The sequence below is a fragment of the Sander vitreus genome, chromosome 5, assembly GCF_031162955.1.
Source record: "Sander vitreus isolate 19-12246 chromosome 5, sanVit1, whole genome shotgun sequence".
NCBI classification, from domain to species: domain Eukaryota; kingdom Metazoa; phylum Chordata; class Actinopteri; order Perciformes; family Percidae; genus Sander; species Sander vitreus.
In genome coordinates, this window is record NC_135859.1 from 23,921,262 (window position 1) to 23,940,260 (window position 18,999).

At 40.0% G+C, this 18,999-nt stretch overlaps 2 protein-coding genes across 2 annotated transcripts; both read left to right on the forward strand.

Moving 5' to 3' along the window:
* The first annotated feature begins 169 nt into the window (after window positions 1-169).
* Window positions 170-13,990, forward strand: dhx37 (DEAH (Asp-Glu-Ala-His) box polypeptide 37). Its single transcript, XM_078251111.1, has 27 exons — window positions 170-297; window positions 493-608; window positions 704-873; window positions 1,919-2,031; window positions 2,158-2,500; window positions 2,585-2,733; window positions 2,852-2,944; window positions 3,111-3,207; window positions 3,784-3,897; window positions 4,029-4,245; window positions 4,680-4,778; window positions 4,858-4,928; window positions 5,434-5,569; window positions 7,301-7,377; window positions 8,129-8,361; window positions 8,448-8,559; window positions 8,657-8,763; window positions 9,102-9,290; window positions 9,721-9,845; window positions 11,375-11,491; window positions 11,574-11,746; window positions 11,837-11,951; window positions 12,246-12,383; window positions 12,475-12,569; window positions 13,186-13,259; window positions 13,385-13,482; window positions 13,570-13,990. Exons 2-27 carry the CDS (start codon window positions 506-508, stop codon window positions 13,644-13,646), a joined length of 3,435 nt encoding a protein of 1,144 aa, XP_078107237.1. The 5' UTR covers window positions 170-297; window positions 493-505; the 3' UTR covers window positions 13,647-13,990.
* Window positions 13,991-14,719: 729 nt separating this feature from the next.
* On the forward strand, window positions 14,720-18,936 carry ufd1l (ubiquitin recognition factor in ER associated degradation 1). The gene is made up of 12 exons (XM_078251114.1): window positions 14,720-14,853; window positions 15,081-15,213; window positions 15,609-15,641; window positions 15,735-15,856; window positions 15,982-16,112; window positions 16,315-16,387; window positions 16,496-16,564; window positions 16,648-16,716; window positions 16,790-16,840; window positions 16,947-17,035; window positions 17,946-18,030; window positions 18,302-18,936. Exons 1-12 carry the CDS (start codon window positions 14,851-14,853, stop codon window positions 18,374-18,376), a joined length of 933 nt encoding a protein of 310 aa, XP_078107240.1. The 5' UTR covers window positions 14,720-14,850; the 3' UTR covers window positions 18,377-18,936.
* Window positions 18,937-18,999: the final 63 nt, after the last annotated feature.

Genomic DNA, 18,999 nt, shown 5'->3' on the forward strand with positions numbered 1-18,999 from the left:
CACTTTATCGGGTATATTGTTCTTTTCAACAGCTTACAAAACACATTTGTTTCTAAATTATTATCAACAAACAACACAACGTGTATAAAACACCAAATACTAGTTGGTAGGTATTGGGGGAATGTGTTTTCTCATGCGCCTTTGTAGCGGAACCTTTCTGTGGAGAAACGTTCAGCGCGGGGCAGTTTTAACTGATGGGCCATCGTATGTTTACACGTGAGGTTTGTGCTGGGCTGTATTTTGCAACTTCAAGTGTTTACATCTCACATGCCGTTCTTTAAACAATTCAAATAAAAGGTTTGTATTTTACAATATTCATAAAGATGTAGTTGGTTGTGTAAATTACGTTTATTTTTATTTATTTTTACCATAGTGGCTAATCTACAGTTAGCTAGCTAGTTAGCTCTTGTTACGTTTAGATGTTTCGTGGTGTCTAACGTTACAAGTTATCAGATGGTGGTTTTGAATACATTGCTATTTATTAATTTCCAGACCTCAGTTCAAAATGGGAAAACAAAGGAAGAAACACAACTGGAAGGGAAGACAGCAAAGTGACACCCAACAACCAGCAGAGGAAGAGAAGACAAACGTTGTTGTGGAACTTCAAGGTAAGAAATGGGATCCATAAAGTGGTGAAATGATTTGGTCTATACTGCCTCTTAAACGTCTTGTCTGTTTGGGTTGTAACACTTGTTTTCATCAGATGGGGCCAGGCTAAAAGGTGTAGACCAGAGCAACGCTTTAGTCCTCCCAGCCAACAAAACCAAGAAGAAGAAGGCCTCAGTGACCCCTGTCTCCACCAAGAAGCCCCTCACCAAGAAGCAGAGGAAAGAGCTGCAGAAGGTCCTGGAGCGCAAAGAAAAGAAAGCTCAGGTGAGACACAGTTTGATGCAGGTTCACACAAAGCTGTGAAGCTTTAAGAAGAAAACAATCTGTTCATCCAGGATAACCCAACTTTCCACGTCATACTATGTACAGTTATGACCACAATAATGTCTTTAGTAGCGCTGAGATTTATGGTCGATTAATGGTTCAGTTGATTGACAACAATGAGAAATGTATTTGTCAAAAACGTATTGTTGCTGCTTTTCTATGTTTTATTCCACTGTAAATTGAATATCTTTGGGTCTTGGACGTTCAGTCGGGCAAAACAAGTTTTTTTAAGACTTCATCTTTGGCTCTGGGAGCTTGGGATGGCTATTTTAACCTTTTCTAAGATGTTATAGACTTTATGATTACAAATGACAATTTGGGGGTTCAATAAAGGTTTGTTTTTCTTTTATCAAAAACAGCTGAGAGATTAATTGAAAATCAAAACAATGTTAGTTAAAGCCGTAGTCTTGAGCATTATTAAATATGCATATATCTGGATTTAATGATAAAATAAAATGTTTTTTTGAAATCTGCTAAAAGGTATCCAGACTTTAATCAGATAGTTCCTGATTAACATGAAAATGTAAACACTTTTAAACCCTTTATTTAGAATGTTTTGTGCAGCTGCTTGTGATAATACATCATTTAACTTTGGTTTATATTTAGATATAAGATATTTAAGATTTATTAAGAAACGTGTTTTTTATGACATGTTGACATAAGATGTTCTTTTGGGCCATTTTTATTTTTTTATTACAGACAGTAGAGCGATGACGGTAAATGAGGGAGAGAGAAAAAAGAAGACATCGACCAAAAAAAAGTAGTGGTTTTGGGATCGGTACTGAAACTCAGGTGTTATTATTGGAGCTAAAACTGAAATTTTATTATATGACACCTAGCCCTACCTAGACACAAGATTGAACCAATTTATTCCTACTTAGTTATTCACAGTAACTCTTCCTCCATAGGATCATCAGGTATACTGGATATAAATTGTTAAACATTTAGTAACCCACTCACCTGTCCTGCTGTCTGTCCCGTCCAGAGAGCAGACATCCTGACCAAACTAGCTGAGGTGCAGCTTCCAGAGTCTGAACTGAAGCTGCTCTACACCACGTCCAAACTGGGAACAGGAGACAAACTTTATCAGACCAAACAGTAAGTGCTCATATGCAACATATAAGCTAAGAAAAGCAAAGGTATATAGATATAGGTATATATCTCTCATTGGAAGATATGGAGAAGGTGGAGTCAGTGGTCTTAATATGTTTGGGTTATTTTTAGTTTACCAGAGGAATTAACAGATGGAGACTCGGGAGCAAAGATCAGCAGTGTCAGTGGAGCGAACAGAAAAAGAAAATGGAAAGAGGAGGAGGAGGATGAAGAAGAGGAACAAAAGGCAGAAGAAAGCAGTGATCTGGACACCTCTTCTGATGATGAGGAGGAGGATCAAGAAGAAGTTGATGAGACCACAGAGAAGGAGGACAAACAGGAGGTGAAGAAAGAACAACACAAAACGGAACAAAATGGACAGAATAAGAAGATTTCAGATCAGGAGAAAGTCGAAAACAAGACACCATCGCAGCCGGCTGTCTTCATTCCTGTTGACCGATCACCTGAAATACAGGTGTGTGAAAACGACAGGTGTTCCATTCAGACAGATGTGTTTTTTGTGAGCTTGCTTTAAGCGTATTTCAATCTGTTGCTGCAGGAGGCTCGTCTGAAGCTGCCCGTGCTAGCAGAGGAGCAGGTCATCATGGAGGCTGTGAGAGAAAATCCCTGTGTCGTAATCTGTGGTGAGACAGGAAGTGGAAAGACCACTCAAGTGCCTCAGTTCCTGTATGAAGCCGGCTATGCCAGGTAGGTCATCCTCCTTATAGTGCTGATATTTACCTAGAAAAATGGCTCGCATGTGGATGCGCATTCATAAATGATATCATGTGGTTACTGTTGTCTTCTTCATTCTGATTTCCTTCAGTGGCAGTGAAATAATAGGAATCACAGAGCCAAGAAGAGTGGCAGCTGTCAGCATGTCCCACAGAGTGGCCAAAGAGATGAACCTGTCCACACGGTAACATTCAAAGAATTTCACAGTAGACAATTTCAAATCCACAGACAGAGTATAAAGACTACTTTGTTTTTGAAACCTCCTTGTGACAAGCTTGGGAAGGGAAATTATGCTGATAATGGAAACATTTTGTAAACTTTATTGTACATGTTTGTGTGTCTGCGTTTAGGGTGGTGTCATACCAGATTCGATACGAAGGGAACGTGACCAGCGATACTAAGATCAAGTTCATGACAGATGGTGTTCTACTGAAGGAGATTCAGAAGGTATAATTGTTACTCTCAATTGAGTCATTTAATAGAATATAATAAACATGACAGACTTTGGCCTACTGGTATTTCTGATTTCATTTTTACCATGGAGCTAGGCAGTGGAGAAACATCCAGTTCACTACTGCTTTCCTTCGTGACTACTGAGAGACAGACAGATATCAACAGGGAGAGTGTTGAATGTGTGATAACGTTTTATGTTTAGTCTGTCTATGTAAAAGCAACCAGATCTTTCAAAAAAAGTAAATGATTTGCATCCACTTTTTCAATTTCAGCTCAGTGGGTTTAACCTGAAACATTTTTCCTTTTTGATAAAAAAAAATTGTTTAAGGTTCCTAGGAGTGCTCGCTGCTCACTAATAAATGATGTTTGTGACAAAAAAAATCCTGCTCATATAGTAGTACTACCATATTAATAGTCCGCTTTAATCTTTTGAAGGATGATGTGAGAGATTAAACACCCTCATATGAGGATTTGTTTTCAATATACATGAGTTATTTTTTATTTATTTAATTTCCTTTAATTACCTTAATGTTTCTGCAATTTATTCAGTGCCTCTGTCTTGTCTCGTAGGATTTCCTGCTCCAGAGATACAGTGTGATAATCGTAGACGAGGCGCATGAAAGGAGTGTGTACACTGACATCCTCATTGGGCTGTTATCTCGTATCGTCCCGCTCAGAAACAAGGTAAGAGACTGCTCTTCATGTTTTTGGTGTAAAAACTTTGACTTTTTAAATCCTGAATTACAGAGCACATGCATGATATTATCTAATCTCTTTTTTTCACTACCATGCTCCCACTCTTCATGTCGCTGCAGAAAGGTATGCCAATGAAGCTGCTGGTCATGTCGGCTACTCTGCGAGTGGAGGACTTCACAGACAACACAAAGCTTTTTCGGACCCCACCGCCCGTCATCAAAGTGGACGCTCGCCAGTTCCCAGTCACTATACATTTCAACAAACGCACCCCGATGGAGGATTACACTGGAGAAGTTTTCCACAAAGTCTGCAAGATCCACCGGATGCTGCCTCCAGGTGCACATTTGCACGACCCATTTCTCAGATTTTGTACTTTTAAGTATTAAGATTTGTTTACTACAAAACAAAATTGACCTATAGGGTTGAAATCAAAGATAATAACAACTCAACACAACTTTTTATGGTCAGTTTTGGCTATTACATGACCTAAAAGATGATAAAATGTGGGGGAAATGGTTAAATATTTTTTAATTCATACAGATTCAAGGAGACCTTTTTGCGTTTGTTGAGATATTGTGGTGGAATGCATGAAGAATTGCACATTGTTCGTTAATATTTAACAGTGTAGTTTTTTTTTTAAAATGTGAACTGAATATTCATACAGAGTAATTTGCAGTAAGTAAGCAGGACAAACCGCAGTTAATGGAGATAAACTTACACACCCACACACCCCACCACCACCAACCTGATGCCACGCCTCTGTCCTTCAGGTGGTATCCTGGTGTTTCTGACCGGTCAGGCAGAGGTTCACAGTCTGTGTCGAAAACTGAGAAAAGCTTTCCCCTACAGAAAGGGTAACACAACCACTGGTGAGTCTAACGCACACATTTTCCCCCCTCACACTCTGGCACATCTCTGTGTTTGTATATTTACATGTTTTGTGTTCAGGTGAAGACGAGGACGAAGAGACCTCAGAGACGATGAGGAAGTTTAAGAAGGCCAAACAGAAGAAGACTGTCGTAAGTCCACTTTTAGTAAAATGCCCTTAAAAGCTTCTGTAACTTAAAAAAAGCCTTTTCTGTGTGTGTTTTTGAGACATGATTAAAGCCAATTCCAACCTCAACAGATGCAACTACCGGTCACTTCAGAAATTTCCATTTCACTCCATTATAGACAGAATACCAGCTGAGATCAGTTGCATTTTTTTTTTTTTTTAACCAGGGCAGCAGTTTTCAGATTACATTATGTGTTTACATAATTGCATAAGGGTTCTCCAATGTTTTCTCAGTTAGCCTTTTAAAATGATATCAGATTAGTAAACAGAATCGAGAACCCTTTTGCATTTATGTAAACACATAATGTAATCTGAAAACTGCTGCCCTGATTAAAAAAACAATGCAACTGATCTCAGCTGGTATTCTGTCTGTAATGGAGTGGAATGGAAATTTCTAAGTGACCCCAAATCTTTTGACCAGTAGTGTATTTCTTGTGTTCATATTTTAAAAGCGTTATCTCTGTCTCCAGTCTCTGCCCCGAATCGACCTGGATAACTACTCCGCCCTCCCGGTGGATGAAGGGGACGAGGACAGAGAGGCGGGAATCGGAGACGAGGAGGATGAAGGCTCTGACCTGGATATTGGAGACGATCCCGCTAGTATAGGCAAGCTACTCCAAATGAATAATACTTGAATAATTCTTTAAATCAAGTTGAATGTACAGTGGGTACGGAAAGTATTCAGACCCCTTTACATTTTTCACTCTTTGTTTCATTGCAGCCATTTGCTAAAATCAAAAAAGTTCATTTTATTTCTCATTAATGTACACTCAGCACCCCATCTTGGCAGAAAAAAACAGAAATGTTGAAATTTTTGCAAATTTATTAAAAAAGAAAAACTGAAATATCACATGGTCATAAGTATTCAGACCCTTTGCTGTGACACTCATATTTAACTCACATGCTGTCCATTTCTTCTGATCCTCCTTGAGATGGTTCTACTCCTTCATTGGAGTCCTGCTGTGTTTAATTAAACTGATTGGACTTGATTAGGAAAGGCACACACCTGTCTATATAAGACCTTACAGCTCACAGTGCATGTCAGAGCAAATGAGAATCATGAGGTCGAAGGAACTGCCCAAGGAGCTCCGAGACAGAATTGTGGCAAGGCACAGATCTGGCCAAGGTTACAAAAGAATTTCTGCAGCACTCAAGGTTCCTAAGAGCACAGTGGCCTCCATATTCCTTAAATGGAAGTAGTTTGGGACGACCAGAACTCTTCCTAGACCTGGCCGTCCAGCCAAACTGAGCAATCGTGGGAGAAGAGCCTTGGTGAGAGAGGTAAAGAAGAACCCAAAGATCACTGTGGCTGAACTCCAGAGATGCAGTAGGGAGATGGGAGAAAGTTCCACAAAGTCAACTATCACTGCAGCCCTCCACCAGTCGGGGCTTTATGGCAGAGTGGCCCGACGGAAGCCTCTCCTCAGTACAAGACATATGAAAGCCCACATAGAGTTTGCCAAAAAACACATGAAGGACTCCCAGACTATGAGAAATAAGATTCTCTGGTCTGATGAGACCAAGATTTTGGCGTTAATTCTAAGCGGTATGTGTGGAGAAAACCAGGCACTGCTCATCACCTGCCCAATACAATCCCAACAGTGAAACATGGTGGTGGCAGCATCATGCTATGGGGGTGTTTTTCAGCTGCAGGGACAGGACTACTGGTTGCAATTGAAGGAAAGATGAATGCGGCCAAGTACAGAGAGATCCTGGAAGAAAACCTCATACAGAGTGCTCAGGACTTCAGACTGGGCCGAAGGTTCACCTTCCAACAAGACAATGACCCTAAGCACACAGCTAAAATAACAAAGGAGTGGCTTCAGAACAACTCTGTGACCATTCTTGACTGGCCCAGCCAGAGCCCTGACCTAAACCCAATTGAGCATCTATGGAGAGACCTGGAAATGGCTGTCCACCAACGTTCACCATCCAACCTGACGGAACTGGAGAGGATCTGCAAGGAAGAATGGCAGAGGATCCCCAAATCCAGGTGTGAAAAACTTGTTGCATCATTCCCAAGAAGACTCATGGCTGTACTAGCTCAAAAGGGTGCTTCTACTCAATACTGAGCAAAGGGTCTGAATACTTATGACCATGTGATATTTCAGTTTTTCTTTTTTAATAAATTTGCAAAAATTTCTACATTTCTGTTTTTTTCTGTCAAGATGGGGTGCTGAGTGTACATTAATGAGAAATAAAATGAACTTTTTTGATTTTAGCAAATGGCTGCAATGAAACAAAGAGTGAAAAATGTAAAGGGGTCTGAATACTTTCCGTACCCACTGTATTTCAGATAAGTGCTTTTACTAATTCTGCCCCGTTTTGTTTCTGCAGAGGAGAAGGCTGACCCCTCTATTCCTCTCTATGTTCTCCCTCTGTACTCTCTGTTGGCCCCAGAGCAGCAGGCTAAGGTGAGATATATCATCTTATGTCAGCACAAAACTACTAAAAAAAAATAAACTAGCTAGCTAAATATTTATGAGCTGGGCTAGAAAAAGGGAATGTCTTGAAAAGGTGCCCATGGTGTGGATGTGGGTCCACTTTATTACATAATATATTTAAGATTTATGCTGTTCCCCTGAATGGTTCTAGTTTGTAGCCCAAAGCACATTGAGGTGTAAATTAAGAGGAAACAGCTCAGGTGTTTGGCTATGTTTGTAACAACTTCACAAGTCCATAAACTAATTAAGTGAAGTAACTGCTAAATCCATAATGAAACAGGATTTTGAGAATATTCAACATATCTAGACTTAATGTTGGAACAGGATATAAACAAATGGAATACAACTTTGAATGATGACAGGCAGTTTTATTTGATGAGTCTTACAGGAAAGAGGAATTAATTAAAGATCCACTATTTTCCAGAAAACAAAACAATTTGATCCAAAAATACAAGAAGATAGATATATTGGCATTACGTGTTGGTAAGGTTTAAGTTGTGGTGGGAAAGAGTGATTTTATCATGTAACTACCACTACCATCTGTTTTATTAGCCATTGTGTAAATCAGATTTATTAAAAAAGACAGTGGTGGTTTGATAATCTAAAATGATAATAACATCAAAGGTAAAACAATAGCTGAGTTTGAGTCCATATAATGCAGTAAAATAAGTAATAACTTTTACTATGATATCCTGTATGTGTTGGTGTCTCATGGCTGCAGGTGTTCAGGCCATCTCCACCTGGGACTCGTGCGTGTGTGGTAGCCACCAACGTGGCCGAGACGTCTCTGACCATCCCCGGCATCAAGTACGTGGTCGACTGCGGTCGAGTTAAGAAACGTTTCTACGACAGAGTAACCGGAGTGTCGTCCTTCAGGGTCACATGGACTTCACAGGCCTCAGCCAATCAGAGGGCAGGTAGAGCGGGACGAACAGAGCCGGGACACTGCTATAGGTCAGGACTTTTAAACTGTGATGTGTCATCACATGGTTGTTTTCTGTACTTGAGGCTTCACAAATGTTTCTATGATGTTTCTGCAGGTTGTACTCATCTGCAGTATTTGGAGACTTCAGTTTGTTCTCAGAGGCAGAGATCACTCGCCGGCCTGTGGAAGACCTGGTTTTACAGATGAAGGACCTCAACATTGATAAGGTCAGTAAAAAGTGAACAACTCAAACTTACCAGTAGGCTTCTGAGTGAAATCCTGCGTCCCTCCAAAAAAACGCTTCATATTTTCTGTTTTGTGCAGGTGGTCAATTTTCCCTTTCCCACGTCTCCCTCTGCCGAGGCTCTTGTTGCAGCAGAGCAGTTATTAGTCTCGTTGGGAGCTCTGAAAGAGCCGCCTCGCACCGGAAGGTAACTGCCTGTCGATGGGTGTCCCTGTCTTTACCTGCCTTGACCAGTAAAACTATTTATTAGAACAGTATCGGTAGTGTTGAGGGGTATTTGTTTCTGCTTACACTCAGATTTTTACAAGGAAGTCTTAAAAATTAAAGTGACATCAATGAAAAAAGGGGTTATTTTAATATAAAGTTATTTGAGAGCATATTCAGTTAATCAATAGCAAGATTTTCTTCCCTTTTATGTGGACATTTAAGAGAATAACACAGCCTTTTATATTTTATTATTATACAAATTGAGCTAATTAGTGGTCATATCATGTGTCTTGAACGGTTTATTTAATTTTTAATAAGGGTGAAAGAGATGGAGCAAGCGAGGCTGAGCTGTCCCATCACTCCCCTGGGCAGAGCAATGGCTTCGTTCCCTGTGGCTCCGCGTTACGCTAAAATGTTAGCTCTCGGTAGGCAGCAGGATTGCCTGCCTTACGTCATTGCTGTGGTAGCAGCCATGACAGTTCGGGAGATCTTCGAAGACCTTGACAGGTGAGGACACACGTTTGCTCTTATGGGCCGTCTGTGGCACACCGATTGGTAGTGGCCGTCTACCAATCGGAAGGATGGTGGTGTCGAAGTGTCTTTAGGCAAGATACTGAACCCCAAATTGCTCCTGTTGGCTGTGCCATTGGTGTGTGAATGTTTATCTGATGAGCAGGTGGCACCTTGTATGGTAGCCTTGGCCACCAGTGTATGAATCTGAATGGGGAGAAGGGTGCCTGTAGTGTAGAGCGCTTTCAGTGGTCCATTTTCCATTTGCCTTAATATCTGTTTATAATCTGTTTTTTATAAAACATGTTAAACTGGAATAGGGGCTTCCAGGGTCTTGCTTGTAGACTAACTGACACAGATGTTGGCTTCTCATGCTGCATACTTCCTTTTGTTTTTATTTTCTTAACCCATTTTTGTGTCTCCTTAGACCTGTGTGTAGTGAAGATGAGAGCTCCAAACTCACCCAGCGTCGAGCTCGGCTGACCCAAATGAGGAGGTTGTGGGCTGGGCAAGGCGCATCGCTCCTGCTGGGGGACCTCATGGTCATGCTGGGTAAACTTGCTGGTTTTGTTAAGGTTCTATACCGGACAGTTTGACTGTTGACATTTATAAAGTCCCCAAGACATGTCTTAAAAAGAACATTTTCAAAGCAGGATTTCAGGGTGAAACTTAAAGGTGCAATATGTAATACTGACAGCTAGTGTTTTTAAAATAGTTACTGCAGTACAAATTCAAAATACTGGAGAGAGTCGTCTACCCGCCCCACCTACCCAGACTCAAAGCTCACGTTGGTTGCCAGGCTGAGACCGGAGAATCCAACAATGTTGTCCAACTCACATAGCCAGACATCACTCCACAGCGCAGTTTCTAACATTAGATACTGGCTATATTGACAGTCATAAAAGCCCATGCTCACATGGTACCCAACTGACAGACACACGTTTTGGCTTAGAATTACAGTAGGATCCGCTAAAAATCCCACAACCTCGCCTTCTTCTCCACACGCCAGACAGACACACTTCCTCGGCTTAGAATTACGATAGGAGCCGCTAAAATACCACTACCTTGTCGTCCTTTTCCACCCGACTGAACACACTTTATCGGCCTTGGAATTACGGCAACAATCGCTAAACACACTGCAAACTCAAGGTCCTCTCTTCCCAATTCTAAGCTGTCTCCATCTTTCAAATACATCTCCAATTTTTACCCGGGGTTTGTTATTCTCCAGTCACGCAACTGTTAGAAACATGCTGTTTTTTTTAATGTCGGGTAGAATCTATCTCCGTTGATCCCGTTAGTTTGTTTGCTGCTTTCATGGCTGTACTAACGTTACAGCTGTAGCACGCTGGGTTTATGTTTTTAGAGCTATATCTGGCAACCCGGCCTGGCTGACAAACTAGGCAGTTGATAACAACACACAGGCCAAAACACAAACAGAAATTCCTTCACGGAACGGATATTTCAAAAGGAGAAAATACTGGCATTAGCATTGTTGTCAGAAAAGATGGTATTTCAACTTAGCATGTTTCCTTAATATCTCATGAGGCATTGGGGTCATTTTTGGATTTATTACAGTAAATATATTACATATTGGACCTTTAACATCAGAAGGCATTTGATTTGAGGGATCTAATTGAGACTTGGTTGAGGAGGGATTAATTCATTTAAATTTTATTTAATGTGTCAAATCATAACAGACGTTATTTAGGAAACTTAACAGATAAAGTAGGTCTAGAACACACTATAATTGACCAAGACCCAACATTTCCCCCCCAAGAGCATGCATTTGGTGCGACAGCAGCAGGGAAAAACTTTCTTTTAACAGGCAGAAACCTCTGACCTGGCTCTTGGTGGGCAGCCATTGCCGCGACCGGTTATGGTGCCATAAAATTCTACAACCACATTTTGTGACAAGATGTGTCAGCAAAAAATGATGAAACTTTACAGAGTAAAAGGTGGAATTTTTGAAAGATAAAAAAAAAAAATGGATGACATAGACAAAAGCATTTTTTATTGCACAGAATGTTTGTATTAACACATTAATGGGGTTATACTATATTTCTGTACACATTTGACAACAGGTGCTGTTGGTGCTTGTGAATTTGCTGGCTGTACTCCTAAGTTTTGCGAGGAGAACGGCCTGAGGTATAAAGCCATGGTGGAGATCAGGAGGCTCAGAGGACAACTTACCAACGCAGGTACACAAACACACACAGAAAACCTAACACATAATGTGCTGCAGAAACAAAACGGGAAATCATTTGTCTTCTCTCATCCCAGTAAATGCAGTGTGTCCAGAGGTGGGAGTATTTGTGAATCCCAAGATGACTCCGCCGACAGAGCACCAGGTGGTTTGCTTGCGGCAGATTGTTCTGGCCGGACTGGGAGACCATCTTGCAAGGCGTGTACAGGCAGAAGATATACTGGACCCAAAATGGAAGAATGGATACAAGGCAAGTTGGTCTGAACACTGTAATTGTGATTAAGGAGGCTCTGCTATTGCTCTCCTTCACCGTCTCACCTTTATCCGTTTTTGTTCATAGACGCCTCTTCTGGACGACCCGGTGTACATTCATCCCACCTCCGCACTGTTCAAAACACTGCCGGACTTCATTGTCTACCAGGAGATCATGGAGACCACCAAGATGTACATGAGAGGTAAATGAGCTTTGTGAAAACCAGGAATCGATTTCCATCAGCCAATCATAACTCAGACTTTTTGCAGGTGTGGCTTTTATAAGGCACAAATTTTTTTTCCGAGTGACTGCCTGTGTGAATGTTATGTATTTTTATCTTTTTTCTTATTGTGTATCTCCTGTAAATTTTGTCGACAAGCTAAACTGTCATAATTCAGGACAACAAAGTACCTCTTGTATTGTATGACTTGAGAAGTCTAAATTTGCAGGCTGGTTGTCTCACCTGGTGAAATGCCTTCATTTCTGTATCCATCAGGTGTGTCAGCAATAGAAGCAGAGTGGATCCCTGAACTTCTGCCTCAGTATTGTCATTTCGGCTCCCCTCTGGAGTCGCCCTCACCGTGGCTCTGTTCGTCCACTGGCACCATCAGATGTCACCGCTCAAGCACCTTCTGTAAGTTTTCTACAGCTGAGCACCATGGCTCTGTTTGTGCTCAAAAGGTGTATCTGCCTACATTTGTGTAAGTGTTGTGTTTGTCCTGCAGTCCGTGTAGGTTGGCAGCTGCCAGCAGTGGAGATGGACTATCCAGACGACATCGAGCGTTATAAACTGTTTGCCAGGTTTCTGCTTGAGGGACAGGTACTGCAGCAAAACCTGAAAGTTATCCATCTCGGCTCAGTCTTCATTCAAGTTTCAGTTAGGCATGAAAGCTTGAACCTGACAATTCTGACAGTCCTGATCAATGTTAGAGGCCAAAATAATTCTGGTATTCCTCCGTGTTGGTAGCCTTGCATTGGCAAAAACTATTCTTTCTGGGGTTCATATTACACTATACAGTATAATAAGCAAATATTTACATTTACATTCCATACTGTAAATACAACAGTTTACACCGCTACACCCAGCCCAATAAAATTACATCAAAACCATAAATAACCATCAGTATTAATTGAATCAATCCACAAATGTCAAAAATGAAGTTTACATTTTTAAACATATTAACTAGTCCATACCTTTGGAGACATTTTAGTCTGAATAAACTTTATATACTGATGTGTTGTTCCATCTGCATTGTTCTGTGTGCCAGTCCAAATAAATGTGCACTTAAGGTAAATTATAAGTAGGAAAAAGAATATTAAAAACCTCAAATCTGAAATTCAATCCTGACACAAACACAAAAGCTTGAAAAAGTATGCCTGCACCCACCAGGAACTCGTAAGTCTGCGTAGTAATGTTGGCTTTGTATGGTTTGCAGGTTTGTCCTAAACTAAAGAAACACAGTGGTTACCTTCTCTCAAACCCCTCCATCATGCAGAAAACCTGGGCAAAGTAAGTTGGTACTCTCACACACACACTGATATGCCTTCTTTGAGGCATTTCTGTTTTTGTCAATGAGCAAATTGACTGTTCTAAAGAAGGACTTTTCTCTTGCTGTTGTGTCTTTGCTGCTTTAGGCTGCAGCCCAGGACAGAGGCTTTGCTGGGAGTGCTGTTGTCAAAGAGGGTTGACTGCAGAGATGCCCTCCTCTCTGTCTGGAAAACTGAAGATAAATGTGAGGATTTAATGTGCTTGGCATGACTTGTATGAGCTCTTGTCATTTTATTTTGTTGTGTAATTGTGTATTTTTCTCCTCTTACAGTTCTGTTGTCTGCATACTGCCAGTGGTTACCTGAAGCTATGCATCAAGAAGTAGCCAAAAGTTGGCCTCCGATATGAAGGCTTACATCAACAACGACAAAAAAGACAGAACATTTTATTATACACTTGATCAGAGACTTATGTTGATCTACAGATCCATCAACCTCCCTTCCATCATCATCAACCCCTACTATTTAACGTCAAATGGCTTCTTCAGACCTTAGGATTTTTATAATGTTCTCTCAAAGTGCAACTACAAAATCACAACACTGCCTTTTCTCAGTTTTGTATTTTAAATACTGTATCTGTGACTTGTACAGTTTTCAACTAGAGCTCTAAAATGACTTAACTTATCAGTTTGCTGCTGTCAGTTATGTCTGATTTGGTCTTCATAAGACTCATTAAAACTGGCTCTGATTAAGGCTGCTGTGTGATTTATTCATTATGTATGTATGTAAACTGTGGTTGGTAAATATTGATTTTACACATAAATTTCAGTTTAATGATCATGTGGAGTCTTCATCATCCTGTGAACACAGACGTTTGAGACATAATCTTGTCTTGGGTATGGAGATATAAATAGTTTAACAGAAAGCCTGTTACAAACTGGTGGAGAAACAAACTAATGAGAAAATGGTATTGGTTGAGATTGAATGTTAATTTTTTAATACACTCCACTTAGTCCATTAAGTAGCTGTTCTGGAGCTTTCGATTGTTTCACGTGATCTTCCTCAGCAGATGGATTTTGCCCTGTTGTCAGAATATATATAGACGTTAACATTTCATTTATTTTTTTTAACACTTCACAGACTTCACATCCATGTTTTCTTAGAAGTTGAGACTGAAAGTTTAGACAGCCATTTGACAAAACAGCTGAAAGTTCCTTAACTACTACTAAATGGACCTCAGATTCATTCAAGACTAAAAGTCAGAATACAGCCTCTGTTGCCTCTTCGATTTAAATGTTTTGTTTAAATCAAACTTTATAGCTTAGCATGATGTAATTTTTTTATGTTCTTATGGGAAGCTTAAATGAAAGTTGTTTTCACCTCAAAATGCAGAATCGTGCATGATTTTACAGGAATCAAATAAATATTTCAATTAGGCTGCTGTGATTGGCGAACGTCGTGCCGTCATTTCCTACAGTCACCGCGTACACTTCCGGAAGAAGCGGAAGACAACAGTGAAAAGTCACAGCTTATATGCAACGTTTTAAAATAACAAAACAGAAACAGACATTTTGATTTGAGTCTTTTGACAACAAAAGACTTAAACTGTCGCCATGGTGAGTAACACTCCGATTTTGTACAACGTTGACGATACATTTATATCAAAACAGATCGTACTAAGAGCAGTTTAGCTAACGCTATCGAGCGAGCGGCTAACAACAACACGACAGCAGCAGAAAGCTGCCCTGTCATGATGAAATTAAAGGCATACGTGGATGTAACAAACTCACGTTAAAATATCGAAAACGTGTGTTTTACTAATAGGACTTTGTTTATTCCACAGTTTTCCTTCCACGTATTTGACCACCCGATGTCCCGGGGGTTTCAGAACCGCTTCTCCACTCAGTACCGCTGCTACTCGGTGTCCATGCTGGCAGGTCCCAACGACCGCTCCGACGTGGAGAAAGGAGGCAAAAGTAAGCGTTATTGTCATACGTATAAGATGTCCGTGTACTTTCGACACTGCCAGTAAAATCTCGAGAATTATACTGTAAACGTGTTATGAATACATAAATGTGTTTGGGTCCTGAACATGTCTGTGGATCTAGGTTTGTTAAAGTGTTGTCAGTTCATGCTCTTTCCCATTTCTAGATGCCTTTTGATAAAATAAGCCACAGTGGTGAAAGATACATTACGTTTTCAGCAGTTTCTCTGTAATTCCCCAGAATAATTATTTTAAGGACCAGACTGGTACCATACTGGTATCATACCTGTATCTTAAATGTTTTTTTTATTGGAAGCAAACAGCAGTGTTTACGTGATCTCTTTTTTGTTGTTGTTGATCTCAACAAATAAACGGTTTCTTTTTCAGTAATAATGCCACCTTCAGCTCTCGACCAGCTCAGTAAGTCAAAGTTAAATCAAACAGCTCTTTATCATAAAAGTCCTGTATGAACCTTCCATGAATCTTACCTTTCTACTCATTTTCATTGTACAGGCAGGCTTAACATCACCTATCCAATGCTGTTCAAGTTGACCAACAAGAACTCAGACAGAATGACCCACTGTGGTGTTCTGGAGTTTGTGGCAGACGAGGGAATCTGCTACCTGCCACACTGGGTGAGAAACAGAAAGAAGTTTAATGTCGGAATCCAAATGTTCTCTGCTAATTAAATGATTTTAAAGCCACTTTGTAAGTATCCATCAAGGTAGCACTGGTATTTGCTTTATTTTGTTTGCTGCAGATGATGCAGAATCTCCTGCTGGAGGAAGGTGGCCTGGTCCAAGTGGAAAGCGTTAACCTTATGGTGGCCACCTACTCAAAGTTCCAGCCACAGAGCCCTGACTTCCTAGACATTACAAACCCCAAGGCAGTGTAAGAAATATCAGTTGGGAACATTATCCCACTTTGGTCCCTCTACAGGTTGTCTCATTGGAACTACAGCTGCGAGCTGTAGTTCCAATATGACAACCCGTAGGGGGACCAAAGTGGGAAAAGTTACATAGTGTTGCTTTAAATTGACCTTTTCCCATTGTGTTTAACTATAGTGATTAACAAAGTTGTCACTTTATTACAGACTGGAGAATGCATTGAGAAACTTTGCCTGCTTGACAACTGGTGATGTCGTAGCTATCAACTACAATGAAAAGGTAAACCAACTTATTCAAATTGGTGTTGGATTAATATGTAAGAATGTTTTTGTCTTTATTATTTTCTACTGATTACCACTGCTAATAGAATCTGTGTTATTGTTTCAGATATATGAGCTGCGAGTAATGGAGACCAAGCCAGATAAAGCAGTGTCCATCATCGAGTGTGACATGAACGTAAGATCCTCTACATTATCACAGACAACAGTGAATTATTCTGTTGTTCTCCAATTTAAATGTGTTGTGACTTTGTTTCTCAGGTGGATTTTGATGCTCCTTTGGGTTACAAAGAGCCTGAACGACGACCTCAGCACCAGGAAGAACCAACAGTAAGGACCAAACCATAAAGGTAGCTGTACAATTTGTGCTCTGAACAGTTTGATAAAACTAATTTCTTCACAGGAGGAAGAAGCAGATCCCCCCAGTTACGAAGACATGGACCTGGGATTCAGAGTGAGTAAATGTTTCTGTGGGTTGGAGACAAATAAATTCCCTTACCACTACTGATAACCATAATAATTGGAGCTAATGTCACTTCTAATCTGTTTCTTATCCTCAGGCTTTCACTGGCTCTGGCAATCGTTTGGATGGTAAAACAAAAGGAATTGAGCCCAGCCCTGCCCCTCTTGGCCCAAGTGACATCAAAAGGTGATGCTCAGTATTTCATTAATTAAATTAAATATTGTAACACAATGGTTTAACTATTCATCATGATAACTTTGCAACATTATAATGTCCCTCCTCTAAGATTTTTGGCATTGTATGCCTTTATCAGACAGCAGACAGTAGAGAGATGACAGGAAATGAGGGGGGAGCGAAGAACTGTGATCTCGATCTGAGGATGTTGCAGTTTAAGCTCTAAGCCAACAGGCCTCCCACACTATGTATTTTTGGCCCTTTGGCTATCTTAGACAAGATTTCTCAGATAGGACCACGTTTTTTTATAGGTTGGTTGTAGGTCGGTTGGTGAGCTGAATTTGGACATACAATGTGACGGGAGGCACAGCAAATTGTGTAGACTCTGACAAAGTTCTGGAAGTGTGAGCAATTTTGTATCATATTCTCGCTTTGTTGCTGCTGCTGCTACCTATTGCTATAATTCTGTATGAGTGACCACTATGGTACAGTAGAGCATGGCAGGAAATGGTTATGATGTTTGTGACACACAGCTGTAAATACTAAAGTGTAACGCCTATTGTCTGTCACTGCTAAACCAAGACTTTGTCCACACCCTTCTAATTTTACATCTTGGGTTTCTCCGGGCATTAAACTCTCTGCTGTTTGTTGCTCACTTGTGTCCCCATGTCATCTTGTTTTGGTGTCACATTTCATGGTCAGCTTGCAGACGTAATTCATAGTTTGGCCCTTCAACAAATTGCAAGATGTAACAATAGGCACACCTTGACTTGCAGAATTTGTCAGCTAGTCTGAGATAGTCAGTTTTGCGCCTGTTAAATCTTTATTTAACTACTCCATCAGTGAACATTGAAGTATTCTACCAGTGTTTTAGCCTTGAGTGTAAATTCCTAACCTTCAACTCAAATATTTCATCTCACAGAGGTATTCCCAACTACGAATTCAAAGTTGGCAGGATCACCTTCATCAGAAACTCGAGGCCTCTGCCCAGGAAAACTTTAGATGACGTAAGAAGTGTAACGGATTTTATCATACGTTTGTACATATTTAACTAGCCTGTATTTACAGTATTACAGTGCAGTTTTTCATATTATTTTCCCATACAACCTTTTTGTTAATATCACTTAAACTAATTTCATTATGTGATTCATTCGATTTGTTTTTATTGAATTTCTAAGTACATTTTCTCATATAGCACTTGTGCTAATACTTCCAATTATAACTAACTACTACTACTAACTAATTATAACTAACTTTTAAATCTCTTAATCCTCTCAGGATGATGCATTGAACAGATTCATCGCTTTCTCTGGAGAAGGACAATCACTACGCAAGAAGGGCAGAAAGCCTTGAAGGATTTCAAGTGCAGAGACTGGCTAGTGTACACAGACTCACCGTATCTATTGTCACATTCAACAGCAAAGTAAAAAAAACTGGCCTTCAGATGCATTGGGATTTTGTCTCGCTGTCTCTTTGAAATAGGATTTTTGCTGTTGAGTTGGGATTATATGTAATTGAAACTCTGACAGTAACATCTTGATCAGCAGAAGCTGAGCTCCATAAAATGCTGTCTGTAGTTTGTGGGATAAATAAAAATAAATAATATCACCACACCACCAACGCAAAGAATAACTTGTGGAGTATGGTTGTGATATTAGAACTTTTCCCCCCTTTTTCCATAATTGTTGCATTTTTACAATTTACTTTAAATATATTATAATCCAGAGTCCCATACTTATGATAAAATGGGAGCAATAATAGCTCAATACTTTTGTTTTGATAAATAATGAACATTTTATGTTTGGGGTTGTTTTTTTTTAGTTATAGGAGTAATTTCGAAGTTTTTTTTTCCCATTTTTTTTTTCTTGGTTTATTTATAGACTATAGACTAATAAAGGACTGTTTGAAGTTAATTAATTGTGGCTAATAGTTACTTTTGTAATGTATAAGCATGTATATGAACTACCAAATGAAAC

What these genes read in the sequence shown, in the direction of transcription:
- dhx37 (XM_078251111.1), top strand. Translation starts at nt 506, where the DNA reads ATGGGAAAACAAAGGAAGAAACACAACTGGAAGGGAAGACAGCAAAGT. An exon ending in TCGTCCCGCTCAGAAACAAG is followed by an intron (nt 3,898 to 4,028) that starts GTAAGAGACTGC and finishes ATGTCGCTGCAG; the next exon opens with AAAGGTATGCCAATGAAGCT. An exon ending in GGTTTCTGCTTGAGGGACAG is followed by an intron (nt 12,570 to 13,185) that starts GTACTGCAGCAA and finishes TATGGTTTGCAG; the next exon opens with GTTTGTCCTAAACTAAAGAA.
- ufd1l (XM_078251114.1), top strand. An exon ending in TCATCGAGTGTGACATGAAC is followed by an intron (nt 16,565 to 16,647) that starts GTAAGATCCTCT and finishes TTTGTTTCTCAG; the next exon opens with GTGGATTTTGATGCTCCTTT. An exon ending in CCAGGAAAACTTTAGATGAC is followed by an intron (nt 18,031 to 18,301) that starts GTAAGAAGTGTA and finishes TAATCCTCTCAG; the next exon opens with GATGATGCATTGAACAGATT.